Raw genomic sequence first — 26,034 nt, 5'->3', positions numbered from 1 at the left:
TTTGGACCATATTTGTAAATGATGTGACTTGTGTCTGAACAGTCAACTCTGATTTATTTGCCTTCTAGTATTTTTTTACTGTTATTTGGCGTATCGTGTGGTTTGCAGGCTTCTCAGTTGACAGTTTGACAACAACATGTAGTAGCTATCTAGCTTGTTAATTGTTTACAAACACATTAGTGATTTGTGCTAGCAAGCTAAACAGCTACCTAGCAAGCTTGTTGACTGCTTTGGCTAGCCAAAAATGACTAGTTCTGAAAGTTGGATCACCTTATCCTTTGAGGCTTTAAAAGTGTTCTTACGCTATGATTTTAAACATTCAAAGCAACTGGGAGACTTCCATGGCAGGCATTGTTGTCAGTCACCTTAACATAATACCAGTACACAACAACTGGACACACACCCGCAATTACAATGACAACTTGAGTAACAATGTAAGCAATTGACTACAGTCTGAACACACACAAATTCGATTTGGTCACTTGTAACTTGCTGTTTGTACAGTCAGTATTCCAAAATGGATTTGAAAAACTAAATGGATTTGAGTATTAAGGCCTGCAGTGTGAACAAAGCTGTAGACGGTCTAGCACCCAAACAATGGTTACAGCCTGATAATTCTTTGCTCACTATCGCAAAACAAAATTCTCAGTTTGTTACACAAATGTAACACCTCAAATCAAACCCTAGATGCAGAAATCAACTAGGTGCAATCCCCTTCAATAGCTTCCTCAACTTCTTTCTGGTTTAATAAAGAACTACTATAACTTCCTACTGGTGTTGATGTTTAGGTGTTGCTGCTGCTGTTGTCGGTGGCGGTTTTGGAGAAAGGAGCAGGGGTAGAAAGGTAGCCCTTGAACAGACTCATCACCCTCTGCTTGTACGTCTTAATGGCAAAGAAGTAGATGACAGGGTCCAGACAACAGTTAAGGTTCATCATGGAGACAGTCACCTGCAGGGACACAATGCCTTTTTAATTAAATTTGTTGAGGATTTCAATGTATCACAAAGAAAAGAAAACTCACAGTTCCCTAAACAGTCAGATATACTGACTGACAGCCAGACAGACACACAAACACACACACACACAGCAGGATGCATCTCGGGCATAAATGTAAATCTACCATGTTTTATAGACAGACAGACACACCAACAGTCTCCCCAACCGACAGACAGACAAACAAACAGACCAACGAACAGACCAACAACTGACATACAGACATTCACTTTAGCAGGTCCTACCTGTAGGGAAGCCTTGAATGCCCGCATCTCGTCACACTTGGGCTGGCCCAGCATCTTCCTCAGCATGAACTGCATGATGTTGAGGTGGTAGGGACTGAAGCACAGGACGAAGGTGAGGAGGATGAGGAGGATGATATTGTTGGCTCTGCGGCTACGACCCAAGCGGCCAGTCAGTGGGTTCTGTTTGGCTGTGCGACTCAGTTTGAGATTGATCCGGGTGTAACACACAATGATGACCAGTAGGGGGAGACAGAAGGAAACCGTACAGGCCAGGAAGAGAAGATAAGGGGTGGAGCGAGTACCCTCAAAGGTGAAGTACTCCATGCAGGTTCGTCGGCCTCTGTGGTCATGGAGCATGGTACGGAAGAGCAGGGGGGCAGTTTCCAGACACACCAGTAGCCAGACGAGGCAGCAGACCCCTCGCACCACTTTGACACTCCGCAGGTACTGTAGCCGGTGGGGGTGGACCATGGCCAGGTACCGGTCTAGACTGATACATGTCATGAAGGCAATTCCTGGTGGAAGAGAGGGAGACGGAATATTGAATGGGTGGATGAATAAACAGAAGACACTAACCATCAGTTAGGCAAGCAGACAGAGAAAAAAATTGACAGACTGACACACATACACACACATGCAAAAACTAGGGCATAAATGTAAATGTTTTATATAAACCTGTGACAAAAAGTTATTTTTGACTATAACAACAACCTACTGCGGAATGCTGCAGCTCTTACACAGTTTTCCCCATACAATACACACACACACCTTACCTGAGTATGTGTTTGAAAAGAACAACATAGTAGCCAGCCTGCAGAGCAAATCCCCAAAGGGCCAGTCAAACTGTCTGATGTAGTAAGTGACTCTCCCTGGCAGTGCCAATGTGAACAATGCATCAGACACAGCCAGGTTGACCAGGTAAAGAGACGTGGAGTTGAACTTCTGCTTCTTCTGACAGGTCACATACAGGACAAGGCAGTTGCCACAGACACTGATGAGGAACACCAGAGAGTAGAAGATTGGGAAGATGATCAAGGCAGCTCTCTGGTAGACAAAGACATCACACATCTGGTTGGTGTCAGAGGTGTTTAAATCCACCACAGAGATGTTGGTAGACATTTCTCCTGTTGAGAAAAAAATCTGTTTGAGAAAAAAAGGATGAACCCTGATGAATAAATAACCCAAAAAGTTGGTTGAGATCCATTGAATACTTAATGGAGAACACAATAATCTAGTGTGCTGGAGTTTAAACTGTGACAGCTAATTACATTCAAAAAACGGATTTGTCCAAAAGGGACACAAATAAATAAATACTGAGCTAACACATATATTAACAATACATATTTTAACTTCTACAACTATAGTTAATCAATACTGAATTAATAGACCATTTTGCTTTGAATATAAAGGATTGCATATCTATAATGACAAATATGCAAAAAGACTTCAGCGTTTCACCTGCTATCCAAGACAGTCTGTTAACTCTGGTGTTTGAAAGTAAAGTGACTTGGAGAACTGTTTGTAAACACTTTTGAAGAGAATGACTGTGTCGCAAATCCCACCCCCACTTTCTTCAGAAGAGGTAGTGCAAAGTTACAGTTTTGATCACAAGCAGTCAAATGCCATTTTCAATGCAGAAGTGCCTGGTATTAAGTTGAACACTTCAACGATGTGTGTTCTTCCAGTTTATCTAAGACCATGATCTGATCAATTAGATAAAGATTACATCTAGAAATCAAGTTGAGGTGTATAATGATGATCACAACATGGCCAGTGTTTTCTCTGCAAAACACACAAATCTAGGGCATCAAGGTACCATAGTCCTGTGAGAAGATTATATTTTTGACAATAACCACAAGCCATTGCGGTATTCTGCAGCTCAAACAAATTATTTCAAATTTGAAAGCCAGGTGGGGTAAAAAATAACACAACACAACTTTCCATTTACGAGACATCAAAACATATTATTGACGTGCATATGAAAGTGTCAAGTATACTCATTGATCATACTCAAAACTACCTTAACCTAATACAACAAAAATGTTTAAAGCTGGACCAGGCTTTAAGTGCCTTGCTCAAGGGCACAATGGAAGTAGGTGGCACCTGAGATTCTGATACCAGCAACCCTTTGGTTGCCATCTCACTCCTGCCAGGTTTCCCCTTCAGCCCTGGGATTTGAAACAGTAACCGTTTGGTTACTGGCCCCCGTCTCTAACCCCTGTCTATACCTATACCAGGGAATTTCATAAAAGAAAGGTTAAATGAATAGCTGATAAGATCTGAGGTTGTGTATCCTGTGTTGGGTCTCGTCTCTGGGGTTGACTGACAGCTAGCAGAGTGCCTACATGAGGTAAAGAAAGGTGGAGATGATGAAGAGATTGGGGAAAAGTAGAAAACGTGTGGTTCATTGCGTAAATGTCAAAATGTGTGTGATGTTGACGAATAATTTTTGATTTGGCCGCACCTCTCCCTCAACTGCCAATATAAAGATAAAACAATGCCAAGAACTGAACTCAAATGAATCAAATTTAGACTGAAATCACTGACTGACAAGTCTTTTTGTGGGTGACTATTTAAAAAATAATTTAAATCAACCGTAGCATGTGTTTTATAGCATAGTCTACTTATGGTATTCACTTCATTGGTCTTATGCTGTATTTTTTTCAATTTCAATAGTGTGTCCATCCATACACTGGCATTCAGTGAAACCAGGGCCTTCTTACAATGCTGACAGTCATATAATATCTTCTGATGACAGGAAGTATCTATACCAGGTGGTAAAAGTGATATTTAAATCCACACTTATTTATTTATTTTTCAGGTTTAGGTAGGGTGCATTAATGTGTTTACTTGGAAAAAGTATTTCCCAGAGAACATTTATTTTGGTCACAATCTCTGCCACTCTGAACTTCAAATGCAAAATTATATTAAACTAAGAGAAAAGCTCAAAGAAGTTTAGCGGGTGCATGTGAGTATTATAATGCCTCTACCGTGGTACAGGTTGTTAGGTGTGCCCCCCACCTCCCTAAAGGATCTACAAAGTGAGTCACGATTCAGCAGTTTCTCTCTATAAGTCTCCATTCACTCAGACATTTTGTATTGAGCGTAATCTCTGATTCTCACATTGAGGATGCCCCCGACTAGGCAACCGTATCATACCCAGGCATAGATCCAAGTGATGGAAAACAATGTATTACCCTTCAGAAATACTTCAAATAGGCCTCTGATTATGAAAATGTTATGGCAGGAAAATATTGTGTTAAGAAAACTATAAAATTCTGTAAAAATCATTGATGTGATGGAAAATCTGTCTGAAATATAGTCATATTTTGTCTGAAATAGCTCAATTGATCAACTTGATCTATCCAAATGTGAGTATTTTACTATCAAAACATATATTTTTGAAAGGATCAACTTTTTGGATTAACTTGAAGAGATAATCTCCTATCTTCCCACTGGTTCAATTAAATTATGTTGAACTAACTTGGAATAGACGTTGAATTGACGTCTGTGCCCATCGAGTTACTTCTTTAAAATAAAATGAATGATTGTCAATGGCAGAAGTTTGACCTCATAAACCAAGCATTTTTTTTAAGATAAACATTTTTGTTATTTTGATGTGTAGAGTGAACATCAAAGTTACTCCTGGAATATTTGTTTTTTCATATTTGCGTTATTTGGAAGAAAAACAATGTATCTTCCTTGTCTATCAACGTATGAATGTGGCCCTATGTCTCAGATATTCAACCCTTTAAGCCCAAAGATGACTTTTATCAATTTACAACACAACCTGTAGCTCTGGCTCAGAATGTTTGTTTCTCAATGTATTTTGTCTACATAATCACTACATATTAGAGAAGAGAGGAGAGAAAACGTATTTCAAGTCATGTACTGTACTTGCATGAATGGCTACCGAATATATACTTGTGTAGGAGACCAGTGTGATCTCAGACGAGTGGACAGGTGTCTAGTGTTTCAGAGGCTACTGATGCCACAATAATCACACTGAGAGACAACAAATACTACTAAGAGATACATCTGGGTCTAAGGAGATGCACTGGCGTGTTTGACATTATTTCTTAGTTTAGAACCTGTTCATGATGTAATTTAGGCAGCTTTGCATTTTTGCATTCTCACAGGGTTACTGTAAATGGTACACCAGGATAAGTTGCTACCACAACAGTTGTGCAATAGTACAATACATACAGAAACAGCAGGGTTCAAATAAACTGTGGGAGCCAAATCCGGATTTGTTACTGTACATGGGTGCCAGGGAAAGTATAGGGGGATTCCATTTGAGCGGGGATGCAAAATATTTTTGGTATCTCACATACATACTTATCGTGAGGAAGGATGTTTGACATGCTTTTTACATTTGTATCAGAAACAGTTTTCTAGAAAATCATGATGGAAGTGGCCATTAGGCTCTTTTTAGACCAACTGTATACATGCCTCCTGTAAGACCCTATGAACTGTGAAACATACATGATGCAGACAACATCTTGGTGTCATACTTCTTATAGTGTGCTCTAAAATAAGGACTAAATATTTTTTGGATAAATAATTTATTCAAGATTAAAAATAATATTAAAGCTGCAATATGTAACTTTTTGGCAGAATCAACCAAATTCACATTACCATTCTTAAGTCCAAAACATGTCACTTCCTGTTGAATGTGAAACAAGGGATAGCTCGGTTTGTTGTTTGGATTCTATGACATAGTTGGCATCAGCTGCTGGGACCGCTACTACTGTATCTGTCCAGTGATCCTGCCAACCAAGGCCGGGTCTGAGGAGGTGTTTGGCGTAGCAGCTAGCTAGCCCAGCTGCTAGTTAACCCAGCTGCTAGCTAGCCCAGCTGCTAGCTAGCCCTGCTGCTAGCTAGCTGCCTATAAAACCAGTAGGGTTTTCTTGAGGCTTGAACGGGGCCCGCAACGCAGTTAGCCATTGAGGCTGGGACCGCGGATTGTCCCGGGCTTGTGGCTATCTGCTGTTGTTTCCAATCTTCCCTGCTACCTGCCCAATCCGGAACTGCGAGGAGTAACAGCGTAACCGACATTGCTACCATGACAAAGACCAAAACCGGCGGGATTACTGTTAAGGACAGTGGTGTCTCACAGGTGAAGGATCTTTTAAATAAACAAAAATAGTTCTACAAGCAGTTGTTACAACAACAAGAAAATAGTCTCAAGTGTTGTGTCCAAATACTGGTTGAGTCAACTAATAAAATAATTGACGACATGATCAGAGAGGTCCAGGACCTGCAGAACAGTTTGCAGTTCTCCAAGGGTCAGCTCTATGAGATTAACCTCTCTGGGATATGTGGGACGGTAGCGTCCTACCTCGCCAACAGCCAGTGAAAGTGCAGGGTGCCAAATTCAAAACAAAAAAATCTCATAATTAAAATTCCTCAAGCATACAAGTATTTTACACCATTTTAAAGATAACATTCTCGTTAATCCAGCCACAGTGTCTGATTTCAAAAATGCTTTACAGCGAAAGCTCCACAGACGATTATGTTAGGTCACCACCAAGTCACAGAAAAACCCAGCCATTTTTCCAGCCAAAGAGAGGAGTCACAAAAAGCACAAATAGAGATAAAATGAATCACTAACCTTTGATGATCTTCATCAGATGACACTCATAGGACTTCATGTTATACAACATCTGCCAGACACCTGGCTCAATCCCCTCTCATTCTCCCCCTTCACAGTAGAAGCCTCAAACAAAGTTCTAAAGACTGTTGACATCTAATGGAAGCCTTAGGAAGTGCAATATGACCCCATTTACACCGTCTACTTGAATGGCAAAGATTTGAACAACTACAAACCTCAGATTTCCCACTTCCTGGTTGGATTTTTCTCAGGTTTTCGCCTGCCATATGAGTTCTGTTATACTCACAGACATCATTCAAACAGTTTTAGAAACTTCAGAGTGTTTCCTATCCAATACTCATAATGCATATATTAGCATCTGGGACAGAGTAGCAGGCAGTTTACTCTGGGCACCTTATTCATCCAAGCTACTCAATACTGCCCCCCTGTCACCAAGATGTTTTAAACAGAAGAACGGCAAGATGACAGCAATCTGTTGTCATTGAGAGAGGTCATCAGTTCTGAATGTGAATCCATCATAACAATGACAGAAATATCCAATTATCTCAAGGGACAATCAAGACAGAACAACATTGTTGTGGACGCAATTGCAGAATCTCCACGGGCCCTGGACGGAATCTGAGGACAAAGTGAAGGAAATTATCTTGGAGAAACTGAAGATGGACTACAGGAAGATTGAGGTGGAGCAGGACTGGAAAATCCACCACTGGCCCAGGTGACAGGCTCAGGCCGATAGTAGTCAAGTTCCTGAGGTTCAAGGACAATGTAGCTGTTCTGGAAATAGCCAAATACATCTTCCTCAACAAGAACTATCCTGAAGCTGTGTGCCAGAAGAAGAAAGAAGTTACCCCAGCTATGAAAGCTGCCAGAAGGCATGGTGAACTTACGTCCGTTATGACAGGCTCAATGTCCACCCTCCCTCCCTCCCAAAAGCCTGGAAGGGATTAGAGAGCCAAGCCTATGGGTTCCTACCTTCAACCCCGCAGCACACAGACACACACCAACTGATTAATGACTGCTGAATGTATTTTTTTTCTCTTGCTTTGTTTGTTATTTTCTATATTATGTCTATCTCTGATAAGCTCTGAAAATTGCCCATATTAATATAGGTAGCCTTGGAAATAAGGTTAAGGAAATCAATAACTTGCTATCAGTAGAAATACAAGGATATAACATTTATAGAAGAGGTAGGAATGTTTATGGGGGAGGTGTCACTGTATATATTCAGAGCCATATCCCTGTAATGCTTAGAGAAGATCTTATGTCAACTGTTGTGGTTGTAGGTTCACCTGGCACATCTAAAGCCTTTTATTTTGGGGTGTTGCTATAGGCTACCAAGTGCTAACAGTCAGTATCTAAATAATATGTGTGAAATGCTTGATAAATCAAATTTTGAAATAAAAATCAAATCAAATTTGATAGTGTATGTGATGGCGCCGGTGGGTAGGGCTGCCGTCTTTTTGCATTGTTCGTAACTTGTTTTGTACATAATGTTGCTGCTACCATCTCCTATAACCGAAAAGAGCTTCTAAACATTAGAACTAGGATTGTTCACCTCAAACTGTATGAAGAGTTTTTCTTCAATGAGTCGGACTCGAGGGATATACTGTTGACACCCGACCAGGCCCAGATCCCCGCGATTTGCTGGAGAAGGAAAAGGCGATTCTGAGGCAAAAGATCAGGGTGCCTTGTGAGGACCAGGCGAAGAGTGGCTAATCTGCCCTTGCCCTCCGTTCTGTAGCTAACGTTCAATCGCTAGAAAATAAATGGTACGAACTGAAAGCAAGTATATCCTACCAACGGGACATTAAAAACGGTAAAATGTTATGCTTCACAGAGTCGTGGATGAACGACGACATTAAAAATTAAGAACATAGAGCTGGCGGGTTATACACTCGGTATACACTCGGTCTATAAAAAAGTAGTCAGATGAAGCAGATGCTCAACTACAGGACTGTTTTTCAAGAACAGACTGGAATACGTTCCGAGATTCTTCCGATGGCATTGAGGAGTACAACACATCAGTCACTGGCTATCAATAAGTGCATCGAGGACGTCGTCCCCACAGTGACTGTACATACATACCCCAACCAGAAGCCATGGATTACAGGAAACAATCACACTGAGCTAAAGGGTAGAGCTGCCGCTTTCAAGGAGCGGGACTCTAACCCGGAAGATTATAAGAAATCCCGCTATGCCCTCTGAAGAACCATCAAACAGGCAAAGCATCAATACAGGACAAAGATCAATACGTACTACACCGGCTCCGACGCTCATCGGATGTGGCAGAGCTTGCAAACTATTACAGACTGCAAAGGGAAGCACAGCCGAGAACTGCCCAGTGGCACGAGACTACCAGACGAGCTAAATAACTTCAATGCATGCTTCGAGGAAAGTAACACTGAAACATGCATGAGAGCCTCAACTGTTCCGGATGACTGTGTGATCACGCTCTCCGTAGCCGATGTGAGTAAAACCGTTAACTTCTTAAGGTATAGGGGGCAGCATTTTCACTTTTGTATAAATAGCCTGCCCAATTTCAACTTCCTGCTACTCATGCCAGGAATATAAGATATGCATATTATTAGATTTGGATAGAAAACACTCAGAGGTTTCTAAAACTGAAACTGTTTGAATCATGTCTGTGAGTATAACAGAACTCATATGGCAGGCAAAAGCCTGAGGACTAACCGTTCAGAATTATTTATTTTGGTCTCTGTCTGTTCACTGAGTTCTCATTGGCAAATGATATTTCTTGGCAACCTGTTTTCAGTTCCTACCGCTTCCACTGGATGTCACCAGTCTTTGGAATTTGGTTGAGGTTATTCATTTGTGCAATGAATAAGTAGGCCATCTAGGAACTGGGTAAAACTGTTGAGAGTGCGCAAGACGTGAAAAGTAGCATGGTTTGTTGTCTTCCTGTATTGAACACAGATAGACCCGTCTTCAATTTGATCGATTATTAACGTTTAAAAATACCTGAAGTTGTATTACAAAAGTAGTTTGAAATATTATAGGCAAATTTTGAAATATTTTGTAGTGACGTTGCGTTTCTTGGAAACTGTTTTTTCTGGATCAAACGCGTCAAATAAATGGACATTTGGATACATATGGACGGAATTAATCAAACAAAAGGACCAATTGTGATGTTTATGGGACATATTGGAGTGCCAACAAAAGAAGCTCGTCAAAGGTAATGCATGTTTTATATTTTATTTCTGCGTTTTGTGTAGCGCCTGCAGGATTGAAATATGCTACTCTCTTTGTTTACTATCGTGCTATCATCAGATAATAGCTTCTTATGCTTTCACCGAAAAGCCTTTTAAAAATCTGACATGTTGGCTGGATTCACAGCGAGTGTAGCTTTAATTGAGTATCTTACATGTGTGATTTAATGAAAGTTTGATTTTTAAATCTTTTTATTTTATTTGCCGCGCTGCATTTTCCCTGTTTTTTGCCCAAGTGGGACGCAACCGTCCCCTATCCTAAAGAGGTTTAAACAACATTCACAAGGCCGCTGGAAACGGACAGATTACCAGGCTGTGTACTCAGAGCACGCACTGACCAACTGGCAAGTGTCTTCACAACCTCTCCCTGTCTATGTCTGTAATACCAACATGTTTTAAGCAGACCACCATAGTCCCTGTGCCCAATAACACTAAGTGAACCTGCCTAAATGACTACCGACTTGTAGCACTCACGTCTGCAGCCATGAAATGCTTTGAAAGGCTGGTCAAGTCTCACATCAACACCATTATCCCAGAAACCCTAGACCCACACCAATTTTCATACCGCACCAACAGATCCACAGATGATGCAATCTCTATTGCACTCCACACTGCCCTTTCCCACCTGGACAAAAGGAACACCTATGTGAGAATGTTATTTATTGACTACAGCTCAGCGTTCAACACCATAGTGCTCTCAAAACTCCTCACTAAGCTAAGGACCCTGGGACTAAACAGCTCCCTCTGAAACTGGATCCTAGACTTCCTGACGGGCCGCCCTCAGGTGGTAAGGTTAGGTAACAACACATCCGCCACGCTGATCCTCAGCAGGGGGGCCCCTCAGGGGTGCGTGTTCAGTACCGTCCTGTACTCCCTGTTCACTCATGGGCAGACACAACTCCAACACCATCATTAAGTATCTGATGACACAACACTGTGTGTTGATTACTGACAAGGATGAGCCTATAGGGATGAGATCAGAGACCTGACCATGTGGTGCAAGGACAACAAAGTCTCCCTCAATGTGATCAAGACAAAGGAGATGATTGTGTACTACAGGAAAAAGAGGACCTAGTACGCCCCCATTCTCATCGACGAGGCTGTAGTGGAGCAGGTTGAGAGCTTCAAGTTGCTTTGCATGTACATCAACAAAAAACTAACATGGTCCAAGCACACCAAGATAGTCGTGAAGAGGACACAACAAAACCTATTCCCCCTTGGGAGACTGAAATTATTTGGCATGGGTCCTCAGATCCTCAAAAGATTTTACAGCTGCACCATCGAGAGCATCCTGACGGGTTGCATCACTGCCTGGTATGGCAACTGCTCGGCCTCCAACCGCAAGGCACTACAGAGGGTAGTGCGTACGGCCCAGTACATCACCAGGGCCAAGCTTCCTACCATCCAGGACCTCTATACCAGGCAGTGTCAGAGAAAGGCCCTAAAAATTGTCAAAGACTCCAGCCACCCTAGTCATAGACTGTTCTCTCTGCTACCGCATGGCAAGCGAAACAGGAGCGCCAAGTCTATGTCCAAGAGGATTCTAAACAGCTTCTACCCCCAACCATAAGACTCCTGAACAGCTAATAAAATGGCTATCCAGACTATCCCCCCTACCCATGCTGCTACTACTCTCTGTTATTATATATGTATAGCCACTTTAACCTTTCTGGCGCAGGTGTTCCGCTAGTGACCCACCTCGACAACATCCGGTGAAATTGCAGAGCGCCAAATTCAAAATACAAAAATAGTCATAGTAAAAATTCATAAATAATACAAGTGTTATACATCGGTTTAAAGATTAACTTCTTGTTAATCCAGCCGCTTTGTCAGATTTCAAAAAGGCTTTACGGCGAAAGCATACCATGCGATTATCTGAGGACAGCGCCCGCTTACAAAAGCATACAAAAATTTTACAACCAAGTAAAGGAATTACGAAGTCAGAAATTGTGGTAAAATGAATCTCTTACCTTTGAAGATCTTCATACGGTTGCAGTCACAAGAGTACAGCTACACAATGAATGTTAGTTTTGTTCGATAAAGTTCCTCTTTATATCCCAAAAACTATGTTTTGTTGGTGCGTTTTGTTCAGTAATGTCTAAAGACTGTTGACATCTAGTGGAAGCCATAGGAACTGCAATCTGAGTCCTAACCCATTAGATACTCTATAGGCATTCAATTGAAAATACCCACATCAAAACAATCACACTTTCTGGATGGATTTCCCTCAGGTTTTCGACCTGCCATATCAGTTCTGTTATACTCACAGACATTATTTTAACAGTTTTGGAAATGTTAGAGTGTTTTCTATCCAAATCTATCCAAATCATATGCATATCCTAGTTTCTGGTCCTGAGTATTTGGCAGTTTACTTTGGGCATGCTTCTCATTCAGACGTCGAAACACTGCCCCCAAGCCATAAGAAGTTTTAACAACCCTACCTGCATGTACATAATTATCTCAATTACCTCTGTATCGGTACCCCCTGTATATATTCCCACTATTGTTATTCACTGCTGCTCTTTACTCATTTGTTTTTCTTATCTCTTACTTTTTTCTTACATTTTTTTTGTTGGTATTTTCTTATTTTTTAGGTATTTTCTTCAAACTGCATTGTTGGTTAATTAAGGGCTTGTAGGTACATGCACATGTGACAAATAAAATTTGATTTGATGTTAACAGAGAGGTCTACTTTCTTGGGTACCTGAATATTGAATATTTTCATCAAGCTGTCCGCTCAAGGGGAAGCTTCTCACTGTACCAGTGCCTGTAATCTGGTTCAGGTTATTAATCAATTTACCAGGGTGTTAACAAACACTACAGGAACAAGATCATCCACATCAACACATTTTGACTAATACTGTAGAACTTTGTCCTACAACTGTTGGATGCAGTGTACACAATATTATGGCTATATCCAGGAAAGCCAAAGTTCCAAAAGCTGTGCCTAAAATAGTGTATAGGATATCATACAACAGATTTAGCTGTGACTCTCATGTGAAAGATGTTACAAATATTTATTGGTTTGATGTGATTAATAAGGTGCATCCAGACGCTGCACTTGATGAATTTATGAAACTGCTTCTTCCAATTATTAATAAACATGAACCTGTTACAAAACTGACGGTTAGAACTGTTAAGACTCCATGGATTGATGAGGAATTGAACAACTGTATGGTTGAAAGAGATGGGGCAAAAGGAGTGGCTAATAAGTCTGGCTGCACATCTGACTGGCTGACTTATTGCAAATTGAGGAATTATGTGACTAAACTCAACAAAAAGAAGAAGAAACTGTATTATGAAGCCAAGATCAATGATATAAAGAATGACGGAAGAAAACATTTAGAGTAATGTAAATTAAATTATGGGCAGAAAGACAAATTCAAATCTGTATTTCATCAAATCAGATGGCTTATTCATCATTCAAACCATTTGATGTTGCCAATTAATTTAATGATTACTTCATTGACAAAGTGGGCAAACTTAGGCAGGAAATGCAAACAATGAACATTGAGCCAGAGTTAATTGGCTCTAACCAGGAAGAGGAGTGGGAGGCCCCGGTGCACAACTGAGCAAGAGGACAACTACATTAGAGTGTCTAGTTTGAGAAACAGACGCCTCACATAGTTGTAAAAGGGTTTTCTAATGATCAATTAGCCGTTTAAAATTATAAACTTGGATTAGCTAACACAACGTGCCATTGGAACACAGGAGTGATGGTTGCTGATAATGGGCCTCTGTACGCCTATGTAGATATTCTATTAAAAATCTGCCGTTTCCAGCTACACTCCGGAGGAGAACTAACAATGACCGGTTGAATTGAAAATTGTTTTGTACGTTTAGAACATCCTAAAGCTTGATTCTGCATTTAGTTTGACCTGTTTAGTCGACATATAATATGTAATTTTGAAGTTTTGATGCGCAACTTTTCGGGACCAGAGGAAATTTTGGGTGCATTTCAGCTGATATTGTTAGCAGATGCTAATACAAAGACACAAGACTTGAAACCAAACAATGTTTTGAGTAAGTATGAACCCTTCCAGTACATTCTGAACGAAGACCATCAAAGGTAAGGGAATATTTACGCTGAAATTGTGTGTTTCTGTTGACTCCAACATAGCGGAGAAATATTGCTTATGTCTGAGCGCCGTCTCAGAATATTGAATAGTGAGCGATTTCTGTAACGTTAAAAAGAAATGTAACAAAGCGATTGCATTAAGAAGCAGTGTATCTTTCTAACTATATGTAGAACATGTATATTTAGTCAAAGTTTATGATGATTATTTACGTTATCTTGCGGCGCTATCTATATTTTCTGCGGACATTTTTCAGTATTTTCTGAACATGAATTCAATGTAAATGGACATTTATGGATATAAATGTAACATGTCCTATTACTGTCATCTGATGAAGATTTTCAAAAGGTTAGTGAATTATTTATTTTTTAATCCTGCTTTTATAATTTTATATTTTCTGGGACAAAATGGCTGCCTCTTGTCTTCGTTTCGGTGGTGGTCTAATATAAATATGTGGTGTGTTTTCGTCGTAAAACATTAAAAAAATCTGACGAATCTGATGAACAAGGTGTTTATCTTTCATTTGAGGTATTGGACTTGTTAATGTGTGGAGGTTAAATATTTCTAAGAATATTTTTGCGTTCCATGCGCCACGTTCCAGCTGAACGTGGGAGGGGTCGTTCCCAAAAGGGAACCCTCACCCGTCAACAGGTAACAACGTCTAGACTGTACTTCTGATCAATTTGATCAGATTATTTTAATGGACAAAAAACAGTGGTTTTCTTTCAAAAACAAGGACATTTCTACAGTAAGTGACCCCAAACTTTTGAACAGGAGTGTAACTGATAGGTGCACACACACACACTACATGTTAATGTTTTTAAATATATGTAAATTGTAAAGTATTTTGTCCGTAATATCTTTTCGTTATGTGTCGGACCCCAGTAAGACTAGCTGTCGCCATTGGCGTCGGCTAATGGGGAGTCTAATTAATCAAATCTTAAGTTTTGATTTTGCATCTTTTACTTTCAGTTTTGTACACCAGTTTCAAACAGCTGAAAATACAATATTTTTGGTTATGGAAAATACATTTCACAATGGTTTAGATGGGACAATGATTCTCTACACTATACTTGCTTGTTTTGTTGCATAAACTGAAATTAGGCAAACCATTAGAATTTTTGCAGCCAGGAAATGACAGAGCAATTTCTGCATAGCACATATTTATTATCTCAAAACAACCCTTTTTGATTATGCTCCTGAAACATGTCAAATATCTAGAGTGCTACTTTTAATATATGACCAGAACAATCTGAGATACCAAAAATACACATGGAATGGCCTATAGGCAGTGGTGGAAAAAGTACCTTAAAAGAAAATGACTCAAGTATAAGTAAAGTCACCCAGTAAAATACTACTTGAGTAAAAGTCTAAAAGTATTTGGTTTTAAATGTACTTAAGTATCAAAAGTAAAATTATAAATTATTTAAAATGTCTTATATTAAGCAAAGCAGAAGACACAATTGTCTTGTTTTTTTATTTACGGAGAGCCAGGGGCACACTCCAACACTCAAACATAATTTACAAACGAAGCATTTTTGTTTAGTGAGTCAGCCAGATCAGAGGCAGTAGGGATGATCAGGGATGCTCTCTTGATAAGAGTGAATTAGACAATTTTCCTGTCCTGCTAAGCATTCCAAATGTACTTTTGGAAAATGTAAGGAGTAAAAAGTACATTTTCTTCAGGAATGTAGTGGAGTAAAAGTATTTACACCACTGCCTATAGGCCTATCATGGTCACAGTAACAGCAATATTCAGTAGAGTATAAAGTCGAAGCATACTGTATGCTTTTCAGCTGGGCACTCCAACTATTTCTGACTTAGCTAGCCCCACTACAGTGTCGTAATTTAAATGGATGGCTCCAAACTAGGGAAAGGTCACTAGTCATCAGCAGTCACATGCAGTTATGATATAGCTCACTTAGGTCACGATACATGGACTCGCGAAGACTAGTGTCACCTGCGAGTTGGGAGCCCACTGCAGATCATGGCTACATCACATGCTCCATTAATTCTGGTGCGGGGAGTTAAATATCCCCCCCTCCTCTACGTCCAGTGAGCAAGCCCCAAAAGGAAAAGACAGTTGTTTTTCTGCCCTCTCAGAGGGGTGTCCTGTGGCTCCCTCAAACTGAGTTTAAGGTTGTTGGAAGGGTCGAGGGATAAATGAAACAGATGGGCGGATGGGTTCAGTCTCTCCCTAAAGTACAGTTCCCTTTAAATAGTTGTAGATACTGTATGTGTAGAGTGTTTTTATGAATGTCGGAATGAATTCCCTTTTGCTCTCTTAATGTTCATAATCAGTTCAGGTTTAGGCAGGGGTAGAATTAGAGAAAAGTCACATTGGGAAAAAGAAAGTAGGAATCCCTGACAATTCCATCCCTGACTTGAGGCTCATAGAATAAACAAGTGCGAAATGTGAAATGCGGTATAAACATTAGAGAAAAAATGGCACAATCTTGGATAGTCACTGGTGCGCCATGAGGTGGAGCATGTACCGTTCCGTAAGCTTGATGAGTGTGTGACACAAAAGGGTTTTAGGAAATCGAAAGTGACGACCCAGCATGGAACACGCATTGAAGTCACTTCTCAAAAATGTGACCTTTTTCTGGTCGTTAAACCGGGCAGAGTGTGTTGGGGGGGGGGGGGGGGGTCGGGGGGTGAAACTGATTTGGAGAGAATTACACATAGTCAATGGTGCAAAAACAACAGCCTATGCTAACACACCCCCAGAAGGCATCTCGTTTTAAAGGGACGAGATGGTGGTAGGGGGTATGACCAGTGGTGTTGGTGAGGCAAACTGGGGGTGACTTTTAGTGTCCCAACATGCCTGTAATCACCAGCATGGCTCCAGAATAGGTGCCTGAGTGTTTTTTACTGCCAAAATCAATTGAATATGAAGCATTTCCTGTCAAGAATTTGTAGATTTCCTCTCAGGTCTGTTGAATTAGGAAAAACTACATAAAATGTATTATTAAAAAGTATTTTAAACTTACTTAAAACAGTAATAAAGTGGTTTGGCTCAATTTACTACAAAAGCAAATGTTGTAAGACTAATACATGAAATAGATGCTGTTCTTCAATCTGTATTTCATGAAGAAATTGATCATTGAGGGATGAATAGGTTTAGTGTTTTGGTGAATCTGTTACATATGGTCTATCTCTTATTGTTATGTAAAGCCTTTTCACAAGCTTTGTGATATGTTAAGTTTCCATATCATAAAAATACAGTGGTTTTCTGTGGTGTTTCTATTAAAATATTAAGGCTCTCTCATCAAAGTAGGGGTTGCTATTTGTATTTTAATACCACTAGAGGGTGTGTAACCATTGACTAAAAACAAAGACAAGGAAACAGTACAGACAGTATGACCGTCTTATGCCCTGATTTTATATGTAGTTTTTTCGTGAGACCTAAGTGTTGCAGAGCTTCCTCTTCCATTACTTGAGTGGGCTGTGGTATACACATAAACTTTATTTCATGTGGAATTTTTATGTTACAGCAATTCATATCATGACGATAAATGTATATGATTGCATTCAGTGATATATAATGGGAATTTAATGTTTGTGATTTTCTTAAAACTAATTTCTGTGTTCTATTTATGTGTTGTACTATAAACCAATTTCTGTGTTCACGCAAGTGGCTGACTGAACAAATATTCACTATCAGTAGCTGCAATTTGGCAGACTTGTTTTGAGAACTAAAGATATCTCAGGTTTAAGGTCTCAGCTTAGAGAGAAGACGCCTCGTGAGGTATTGGTCTGTCACATGTTATGAACTAGTATTGGTCGGTCACATGAATTAAACAAAATGGTAATGATGAATTAATTATACTAAATCATGAAAAAATAACTTGTCTGTGTAAAGCCATATATAAGACCACTGCTGGGACTGCCCAAGCAGAGCCCCTGATTGACACGTGCACTATGGTGCATTGAGTTGGTTGGAACCTCTCCAGCGCGCTGACAAATAAAGAATGATTCAATTTAGATTGACTTTGTGTCCCTGTGTAAGAATTTCCACAACAAATATACTATCATAATGTAGAGTTATGCTGAGTGTTTGAGCCCTTAGCATTGGTGTGTGTTTGTATGTGCAATTCAAAGGTACCGCAGGGCACTCCTCGTTTGTCAGAGGGCCTCGTGTGGCTCTTATCTGTTCTCATCTTTACCATCTACCCCCATAGATCAGATACTAGATGCCCAGCCCAGGCAGATGCCCTATCCCCCTGCTCCCGTGAAGTCTCCTCGCTTATGCCTGCTTAACCACGTGACAGCTTTAGCACTGTGTTTAGTTCATTACTGTAACACTTTGCTTTTCAGGAACACCCGATTATGAGTGGCAATGTGTGGATGGTAAGGAAGTGAGGGCTGTATGGTGAGGGAGGGTGTGGTGTGTGTTTCACTCTGCAGTCCCCAAGTGGGGTGGAAATAGAAGTGTGTAAGAGTGCATGGTATGTGTACAGTATTACCGAGAATTTGGGCTTGATTCAATCCATATTGCGTAAGTCCAGCGGTATAGCGCAATTTGAAGCGGGAACATCGCCTTTAAGTTTAAATCGTGCTATAGTACTGAACTTCTGTGATACCGATTGAATCAAGCCCTTAGTGACCTAGTCACACACAATAAAGCATAAAGGAATTCAATGAATAATTATCTGTGCAGGTCTCCATACACAACACATACATGTAACTGCCAAAATAAAGGAAACACTTAGGAATACAAAGTATATTGAAAGCAGATGCTTAAACACAGGTGTGATTCCTGAGTTAATTAAGCAATTTTCTCTCTCTCTCTCTCTCTCTCTCTCTCTCTCTCCCAATCTCTCAATTTAATATTTCAAAATCCTATTCCTGTTAATAAAAATATATATTTTATCACACATCCTTTAGATTTTTGTGAACCTACTGCCCTTCTCCTATCTAGCTTGTTGGGCCATGTCATAGTAACTCTATACATAAATGTGCAATGCATACAACTGCACAAAGACGCTCTCTCTTCACACACAGTAACGTCATAATTTAAAATTGGAATTTAATGAATAATGAAGAGGGATGTTGAACAAGAACAGCTTCCTAATGGCTGTGGCGAGTGAACAGAAAGATCAAAACTCTGCTTTGCTTTTTTCCCAGTGTCGAAGGCCTCGTTTGAAGACACTTGGCCTTGTTCCCCAGTCTGTGTGTGTGTTTGGGATGCACTGATATGACATTTTTGGCCGATACCGATATCCAATATTTTCCTTGCCAAAAAAAATGATACATAACACCGATATTAAAAAATGTGGCGGTCTTTTAAGCATTCTAGCATAGTTGAAACACACACACACACACACACACACACACACACACACACACACACACACACACACAGACACACACACACACAGACCAAAAAGTTATTTTGTTGGCATTTACATATGTCCCCATTACCAGTAAAACACAATCAAAACCTATTTATTTCACTTACTTGTTGTTCATTTGTTCAGTCTCAACCAGGATTGCATTGTACAGGTCAAGCACTGAAGTTTCAGCTCTGTCTGTCCGTGGCCTCTCTTCTTTGGAAGAGAGGCCACTGTCACTGTGTCCGTTTCGATCTTGTCCAGCTGTGTCTAACATTTCACATAAACCCTGTTTTTTGTCTGCATCGAAGTAGATGTAGTTGTACCTAGCATCGAGCATGGTGGCGACACAGTAAAGAAAGAATGCCACCGAATCACTTGTTCACAGCCTCTTGTAGAGTACTTTTGCAAGTTTTAACCCCCACCGTCTGTGTCGGCAGTTTTGTTCAGCAGGAGTTTCAATGCCATGACAGAGGGTATCACGTCTGCTGCAGATGCAGTTGATGAGCTTATTTCTAGAATCAGTTGTTCGAATGGAGCTAGGAGTGTGTTCATGTTTCCAAGTTTCAAACATTTTCTCAAATGTCATTGAAATGGCAGCAGCAGTATGAGAACCAGCACATTCTTGAGCATGCAATACGGCTTTCCTCAGTACAAAATCCTCGTCAACCCACTGTGCTGCCAGACTCAGTATGCTCATGGGGCTGACATCGCTGTTCCAAACGTCAGTCGTGAAGCTAATAGCAGTGATGCCCATAGCAAGTAGCTCATGGATGTGAGTTCCAACAATACTGTGCAACTCCAGTAGGGCAACATCTGAAATATAGCGCCTACTTGGTAGTGTGTACAGGGGCTCGAGGTGCTCAACCAGTCGGCGAAAGCAAACATCATCCACGACAGAGAACGATTGATTGTCAAGGGCAATGAATTCCATTATCTTGGCGTTAATGGATTTCGCCTTTGAGTTGTCACGCTGAAATTGTCATACTCAAATGACTGCTGGACTTGAACTTGTTTAGTAGTTGGAAGTGTGCTCTTAGTATTTTTCTGCTTTTGTTCTGTGTAGCACTGTATTTTTCGTGGCGTCATTATGTCAGCTATCTACATTATATAGGTATGCACGTCAGCTTTGACATCGGTGGTTGCACATCAGCCTTAAACATCTTGAAGCTAGGGGCACTATTTTTATGTTTGGAAAAATAACATTCCCAAAGTAAACGGCCTATTTCTCATGACCTAATGCTAGAATATGCATATAATTGACAGATTAGGATAGAAAACACTCTAAAGTTTCCAAAACTGTAAACATATTGTCTGGGAGTATAACAGAACTGATATTGCAGGTGAAAGGAAGTGCCTCTTATTTTGAAACTTCTGTGTTCCTATGCGTGCCTGTCCTTAATTTAAAGGGATATCAACCAGATTCCTTTTTCTGTGGCTTCCCTAAGGTGTCAAGAGTCTTTAGACATAGTTTCAAGATATTATTTTGAAAAATTAGCGTGAAGGATCACATTGCGTAAGTGGATAGGTGGGGGCTCTCAGAGTGAGTTGGTGCGCAATTGAGTAAAACGGCCATTGTTCCTCCCACTGTTATGGAAAAAGCTACACACTCGGTTGACATATTATCGAATATATTTTTAAAACTACCCGAGGAATGATTATAAAAAACGTTTGACATATTTCTGTGGACATTATGAAGACTATTTGGAATTTCCGTCTGCGTTGTCGTGACTGCTCTTTCCTGTGGATTTCTGAACATAACGCGACAAACAAACGTCGGTATTTTGGGTATAAAAATAATATTTTGGAACAAAAGTTACATTTGCTGTATAACTGGGAGTCTCGTGAGTGAAAACATCCAAAGATCATCAAAGGTAAACGGTTAATTTGATTGCTTTTCTGATTTTCGTGACCAAGCTTCCTGATGCTAAGTGTACATAATGCTATGCTAGGCTATCGATAAACTTACACAAATGCTTGGATTGCTTTCACTGTAAAGCATAATTTCAAAATCTGAGACGACAGGATGATTAACAAAAGGCTAAGCTGTGTTTCAAAATTTTGCACTTGTGATTTCATGAATATGAATATTTTCTATTAATATTATTTGACTGTTGCGCTATGCTATTCAGCAGTTGCAGACAGAAATTATCCCGCTACAGGGATTGGTAGCGTCAAGAAGTTAAACTAGACATCGGACCGATGCCGATGTTAGCACTTTTAGCTAATGTCGGTTGATTCCGATATGCTTACCGATATTTTGTGAATCCCTAGTTTGAAGACCTGGCCTTGTTCCCCAGTCCATGCATGTTTGTGTTTACGCATGTGTGTATGTCTGTAGACGCTGCACCCCGGTCCGTAGCAGCACCAGCGGCAGGCAGGTTTTCAGGTAGAGGTGGCACGACAAGTTAAAAAGTGGTGTGTCAAAATGTTTCCTGATCTCATGACCTGGTCAGGTAAAACTCTGGGTCCTATTCATAGGCTATGACAAAAGATTATTATTATAAATAGCTTCCCTTTTCATCAGGGCTATGACTAGGGCTGGGTATGTGAATTGGAAACACTCCTGACCTAAGTTGGATCAAACCCTTTTAAATTACCACAAACCTTGTTATTATACATTTTGAATTTGATATTTTTAAAAAGCCGGAGACAACATCAATGGACAACATACTCTCTAGTTTAGTGAACTACTATAGCAGGGCTGAGCGTTTTGCAAAGAATGGTTTACAATTTCTATAAATATTAATTTAATTCTAGAAAAGTATTTACATTTTATGTCATAAAACATTTGTTCATCTGATTACACTGCTCTTCTGCAATTATTCATTCTATTAGCTTTATTTAAGGTAGGATAACACTAAACACAGACTTTGTAACAAGGCAGGGTTACATTTAAACACTATACTTACGTTAGTTGCTTGCTGCGTGATTGCATAAACCTAGCTAGCTAAAATTAGCTAGGCAGCTATCAAGCTAGCTAGGCTACTCGAATGCTAACATTAGAAGTTTTGTGAGCTAGCTATAGATTGGATCATTCTAGCTAGTTTTAGGGGACGATAAACTGCCTTTATTAACACTTAACTTGTTTTCAGTGGCCGTTTGTGTTTGCTCTCTCATAAGGCATGCAACAAGGCAGGCAGTAGAAGAGGGTTTCCACTAGATAATAAAACCACAAAGTCAGATCCCACAGACCGGAGAGGAGAGTAGCTGGTGCAACCAAACATAGTTATTGAGAGGCATGGTTGATGAGGCTCTGTAGGCTGTAGCTAGGAGACCACACTGTGAATGACACATGAATCCACCTGTCGTAGTGAGCGTGGGAGTTACCACGTGAAATATGTATTTTGGCATTAATACATGTCACATATCAGTTTGCAAACAATGTAAAACAAAATCATTGAGTTAATAAAGCCGCATACAAACGTGGTTTATTTTTTGCTTTCCTGAGAAAGACAGCTCCAAAATGCAGGTGTTTCGGCCTAGCTCTGTGTTTTCCGTGGTGGTGGGGCAACCAGCGTAAAATATAGAGCGTAGAGGTTGGTAATGTTATTTAGCTGCGACGTGATTGGCTCATTGTTCTGTCACTCATGGTGACACTACATCACTACAAAATCTACAGGGCAAGCTCGAAAATTCGAGCCCCCTAGGTGCTGCCATATATTTACATTAGAAATGCCCATCCAAGAAGGCTCAATGTCAAGGTCATTGCCCATAGATAAAACTACGTCAATCACGTTATGTCTACCGTAGATTTGATTGGACCGATTATGTCAACGTCATACTATCAAAATCTTAGCTTGTGAGCTAGACAAGCAGTCATCATCATGAATGAAGTCGACAATCTACTGGTAAATCCTTGTCATATGAAGAGAAATTGTAGATAAAACGTATCGGTGTTCATCGGCCATTGGACTTAAACATTTTACAACAAGTTGGAAATCGCAAATAACCCTAACCCAACAATGAATTGTTTGGAAGGAATCAGTTAGTAATTGCAAGCGTTGCAAAGCAATCACTAGCCTGCTATTCAGTGGAGAGAGTGTGTGATCCAAGTCTTGGTTTAAGGGTCTATTTTCCAAGCTTAAAACTATAAATATTCACATGCAACACCATGGGCCAGAAAAGGTGGACTACATTGGCCATGCTGTCAATCCAGCATCATTTCTACAGCGTTCAAAACAACTGGAAACTCTGAAATCTCAGACTTCAGTGAGTTCAAGAAAACTGGGAACTCTGAAAAAAATCTAGCTACGACTGGGAAAATACATTTTGAACGGTCTTCCAACTCGGAATTCCAAGTCGGGATATCGGGCCTCTTTCTAGAGTTAAAACCTGAACATCACTGACGATTCAACCTTGTTTTTTTCCGAGTTCACAGTTATCTTGAAAGCACCATAAATCCAGAGAACCCCAGACTTTGATGAAAAGGTTTGATGCACAAAATTTGCCCACATCAAGCACCACTACACCACTTTCCTTTTTAAGCACAGCACAACAAGGTGAGTCCAAAAATGTATTGTATGCTACTGCCTAAATTATGTAATTGTCACGCCCTGACCTGATATATCTCTGTTTTCTTTATATTTTGGTTAGGTCAGGGTGTGACTAGGGTGGGTACGCTAGTTTTTGTATTGTCTAAGGGTTTTGTATGTCTAGAGTTTGTAGGTCTAGGTGATTTGTATGTTTATGGTGGCCTGATATGGTCCCCAATCAGAGGCAGCTGTTTATTGTTGTCTCTGATTGGGGATCATATTTAGGTAGCCATTTCCCTTTGGTGTTTGTGGGATCTTGTTCTATGTGTAGTTGCCTGTCTGCACTATTCATATTAGCTTCACGGTTTGTTTTGTTAGTTTGTTCAGTGTTCATTCTTTAAAAAAATAATGTACGTATACCACGCTGCACCTTGGTCTCCTTCTTATAATGAACGTGACAGTAATATGCCAGGGAGATATGCATACTCTAGCTAAGAAAGTAATACTAAGTGTATGTTGTGTAGTAAGCTGTTAGTAGCCCATGTTCCTCACCCTAATAATATGGTCCTTAGCCTACTCTTCTGACTTGGTGGTGCACATGTACTGTAGCCTATAGCCTGTTTTAGAGAAATGTAAACATCGAATATTGTAAGAGCTTTCATTGTCTGGTGATAAGCCGCCTTTATTTATCCTATGGTTCTAACTTGGTGTACAGGGACAATACTGTAAGAACGGCCCATGTTCTGGATTCTGTCGCTGTACATTTCAAAAGTACTGAACAAATAGTTATATTGACTACGCCCATCTTAGTTCGCTCATTAATGTCTTAATCGAAATTACAGATGGCCTCTTATCCGCTCATCGTTCCCTTATGCCATAGTTTGTACATCTCAATTATCAGTAGAAACCACATTTGTTTAAGCAAGTCAACCATATCAGCAATTTTTTTTTTTAAAAGGCAGTAAATGAGGCTGAATTAACTGTTACGCTGCCAGACAAGGCTCCGCTCATAGCCAGGTGAAGCAGTGGTAAGGATTCACTCCATGGTGCTGAAAATAAATCTCTGTGTAGGCCCTATAATAGTTTGTGGGCACTGTTTGTCACCGTTATAGTGCAATTAATGCTTTTTTTGGGGTTGTGATATGTATTGGCTTTGCTGGCATGCATGAAAAAAATGAAAATCAATAGTTTTCCCCAACATGAATTACATGCTAAAATCGCCACTGCATCTGAGGCTATGAATATTTTGGACACCGTCTCGGATCGTTGTATTGTTATATTATTCACAGGCCATGAGCTAATTATTTTAACAGCTGGAGCTCGGCGGTGAGCAGACTGACAGTTGTCGTCATTGTAACGATCAGTCTTGTTTTCACGGGTCCCTGCCAAGGACCTATTTGATATATATTACCAGTAATTGGTGCCACAGCCAATGACCAAGTTAAGTAAACCTTTGTGCCATTTTCCAGGACAGTGCCCATGAGTAATTCTGGGAAGCTGGTCCGTCTGTTGGAGGAGGAGTTGGAGAAGGAGACGTCTTGAGAATGAAGATGGGTTGGGAAGGCTTCTGTCTGTAGTCTGTTGTACCATGTCTTATTCATCATCCTTACAATCATCATCATCACCAGTAAATAAGACTCTCTGTCTCTCTCTCTCTCTCTCTCTCTCTCTCTCTCTCTCTCTCTATTCAATTCAATTTGCTTTATTGGCATGACGTAACAATGTACATATTGCCAAAGCTTATTTTGGATATTTACAATATAAAAATAAATACAAATGAGAATCGAATTGTAAACGGGACAACAGTAACAACAATAACCAAGTGTCAAAATAACCATACATTCAACAATAACAATAACTATACAGTAGAGGACATGTGCAGGTTGATTGGTCTGTCAGCTCTCTGCGTCCTCCCCCAACAGGACGGGTAGCCTATCCTCATCAGAGAGGTCTTTGAAACCTTGAATATGGGTTTCAAATTTGAGAAAATGACACTCTCTAATTGTTTAATATTTTTGACATTTCGTCAGGAAATGCAGCTCTGTCTCAGGTTCTGCTGTTGTGCAG

General features: G+C 40.2%; 1 protein-coding gene across 1 annotated transcript; it reads right to left on the bottom strand.

The window, feature by feature from the left end:
- Positions 1 to 700: 700 nt before the first annotated feature.
- Positions 701 to 3,165, bottom strand: si:ch211-184m13.4 (G protein-coupled receptor 183). The gene is given in 3 exon segments (XM_021596827.3): positions 701 to 949; positions 1,240 to 1,754; positions 2,013 to 3,165. Coding segments are annotated over 3 exon segments (1,110 nt in total). The 5' UTR covers positions 2,359 to 3,165.
- Between the last annotated feature and the right edge of the window lie 22,869 nt (positions 3,166 to 26,034).

This window comes from Oncorhynchus mykiss, chromosome 3 (genome assembly GCF_057628025.1).
Source record: "Oncorhynchus mykiss isolate SJ-2025 chromosome 3, ASM5762802v1, whole genome shotgun sequence".
NCBI lineage: Eukaryota > Metazoa > Chordata > Actinopteri > Salmoniformes > Salmonidae > Oncorhynchus > Oncorhynchus mykiss.
This window is presented reverse-complemented; position numbering and strand designations above follow the sequence as displayed.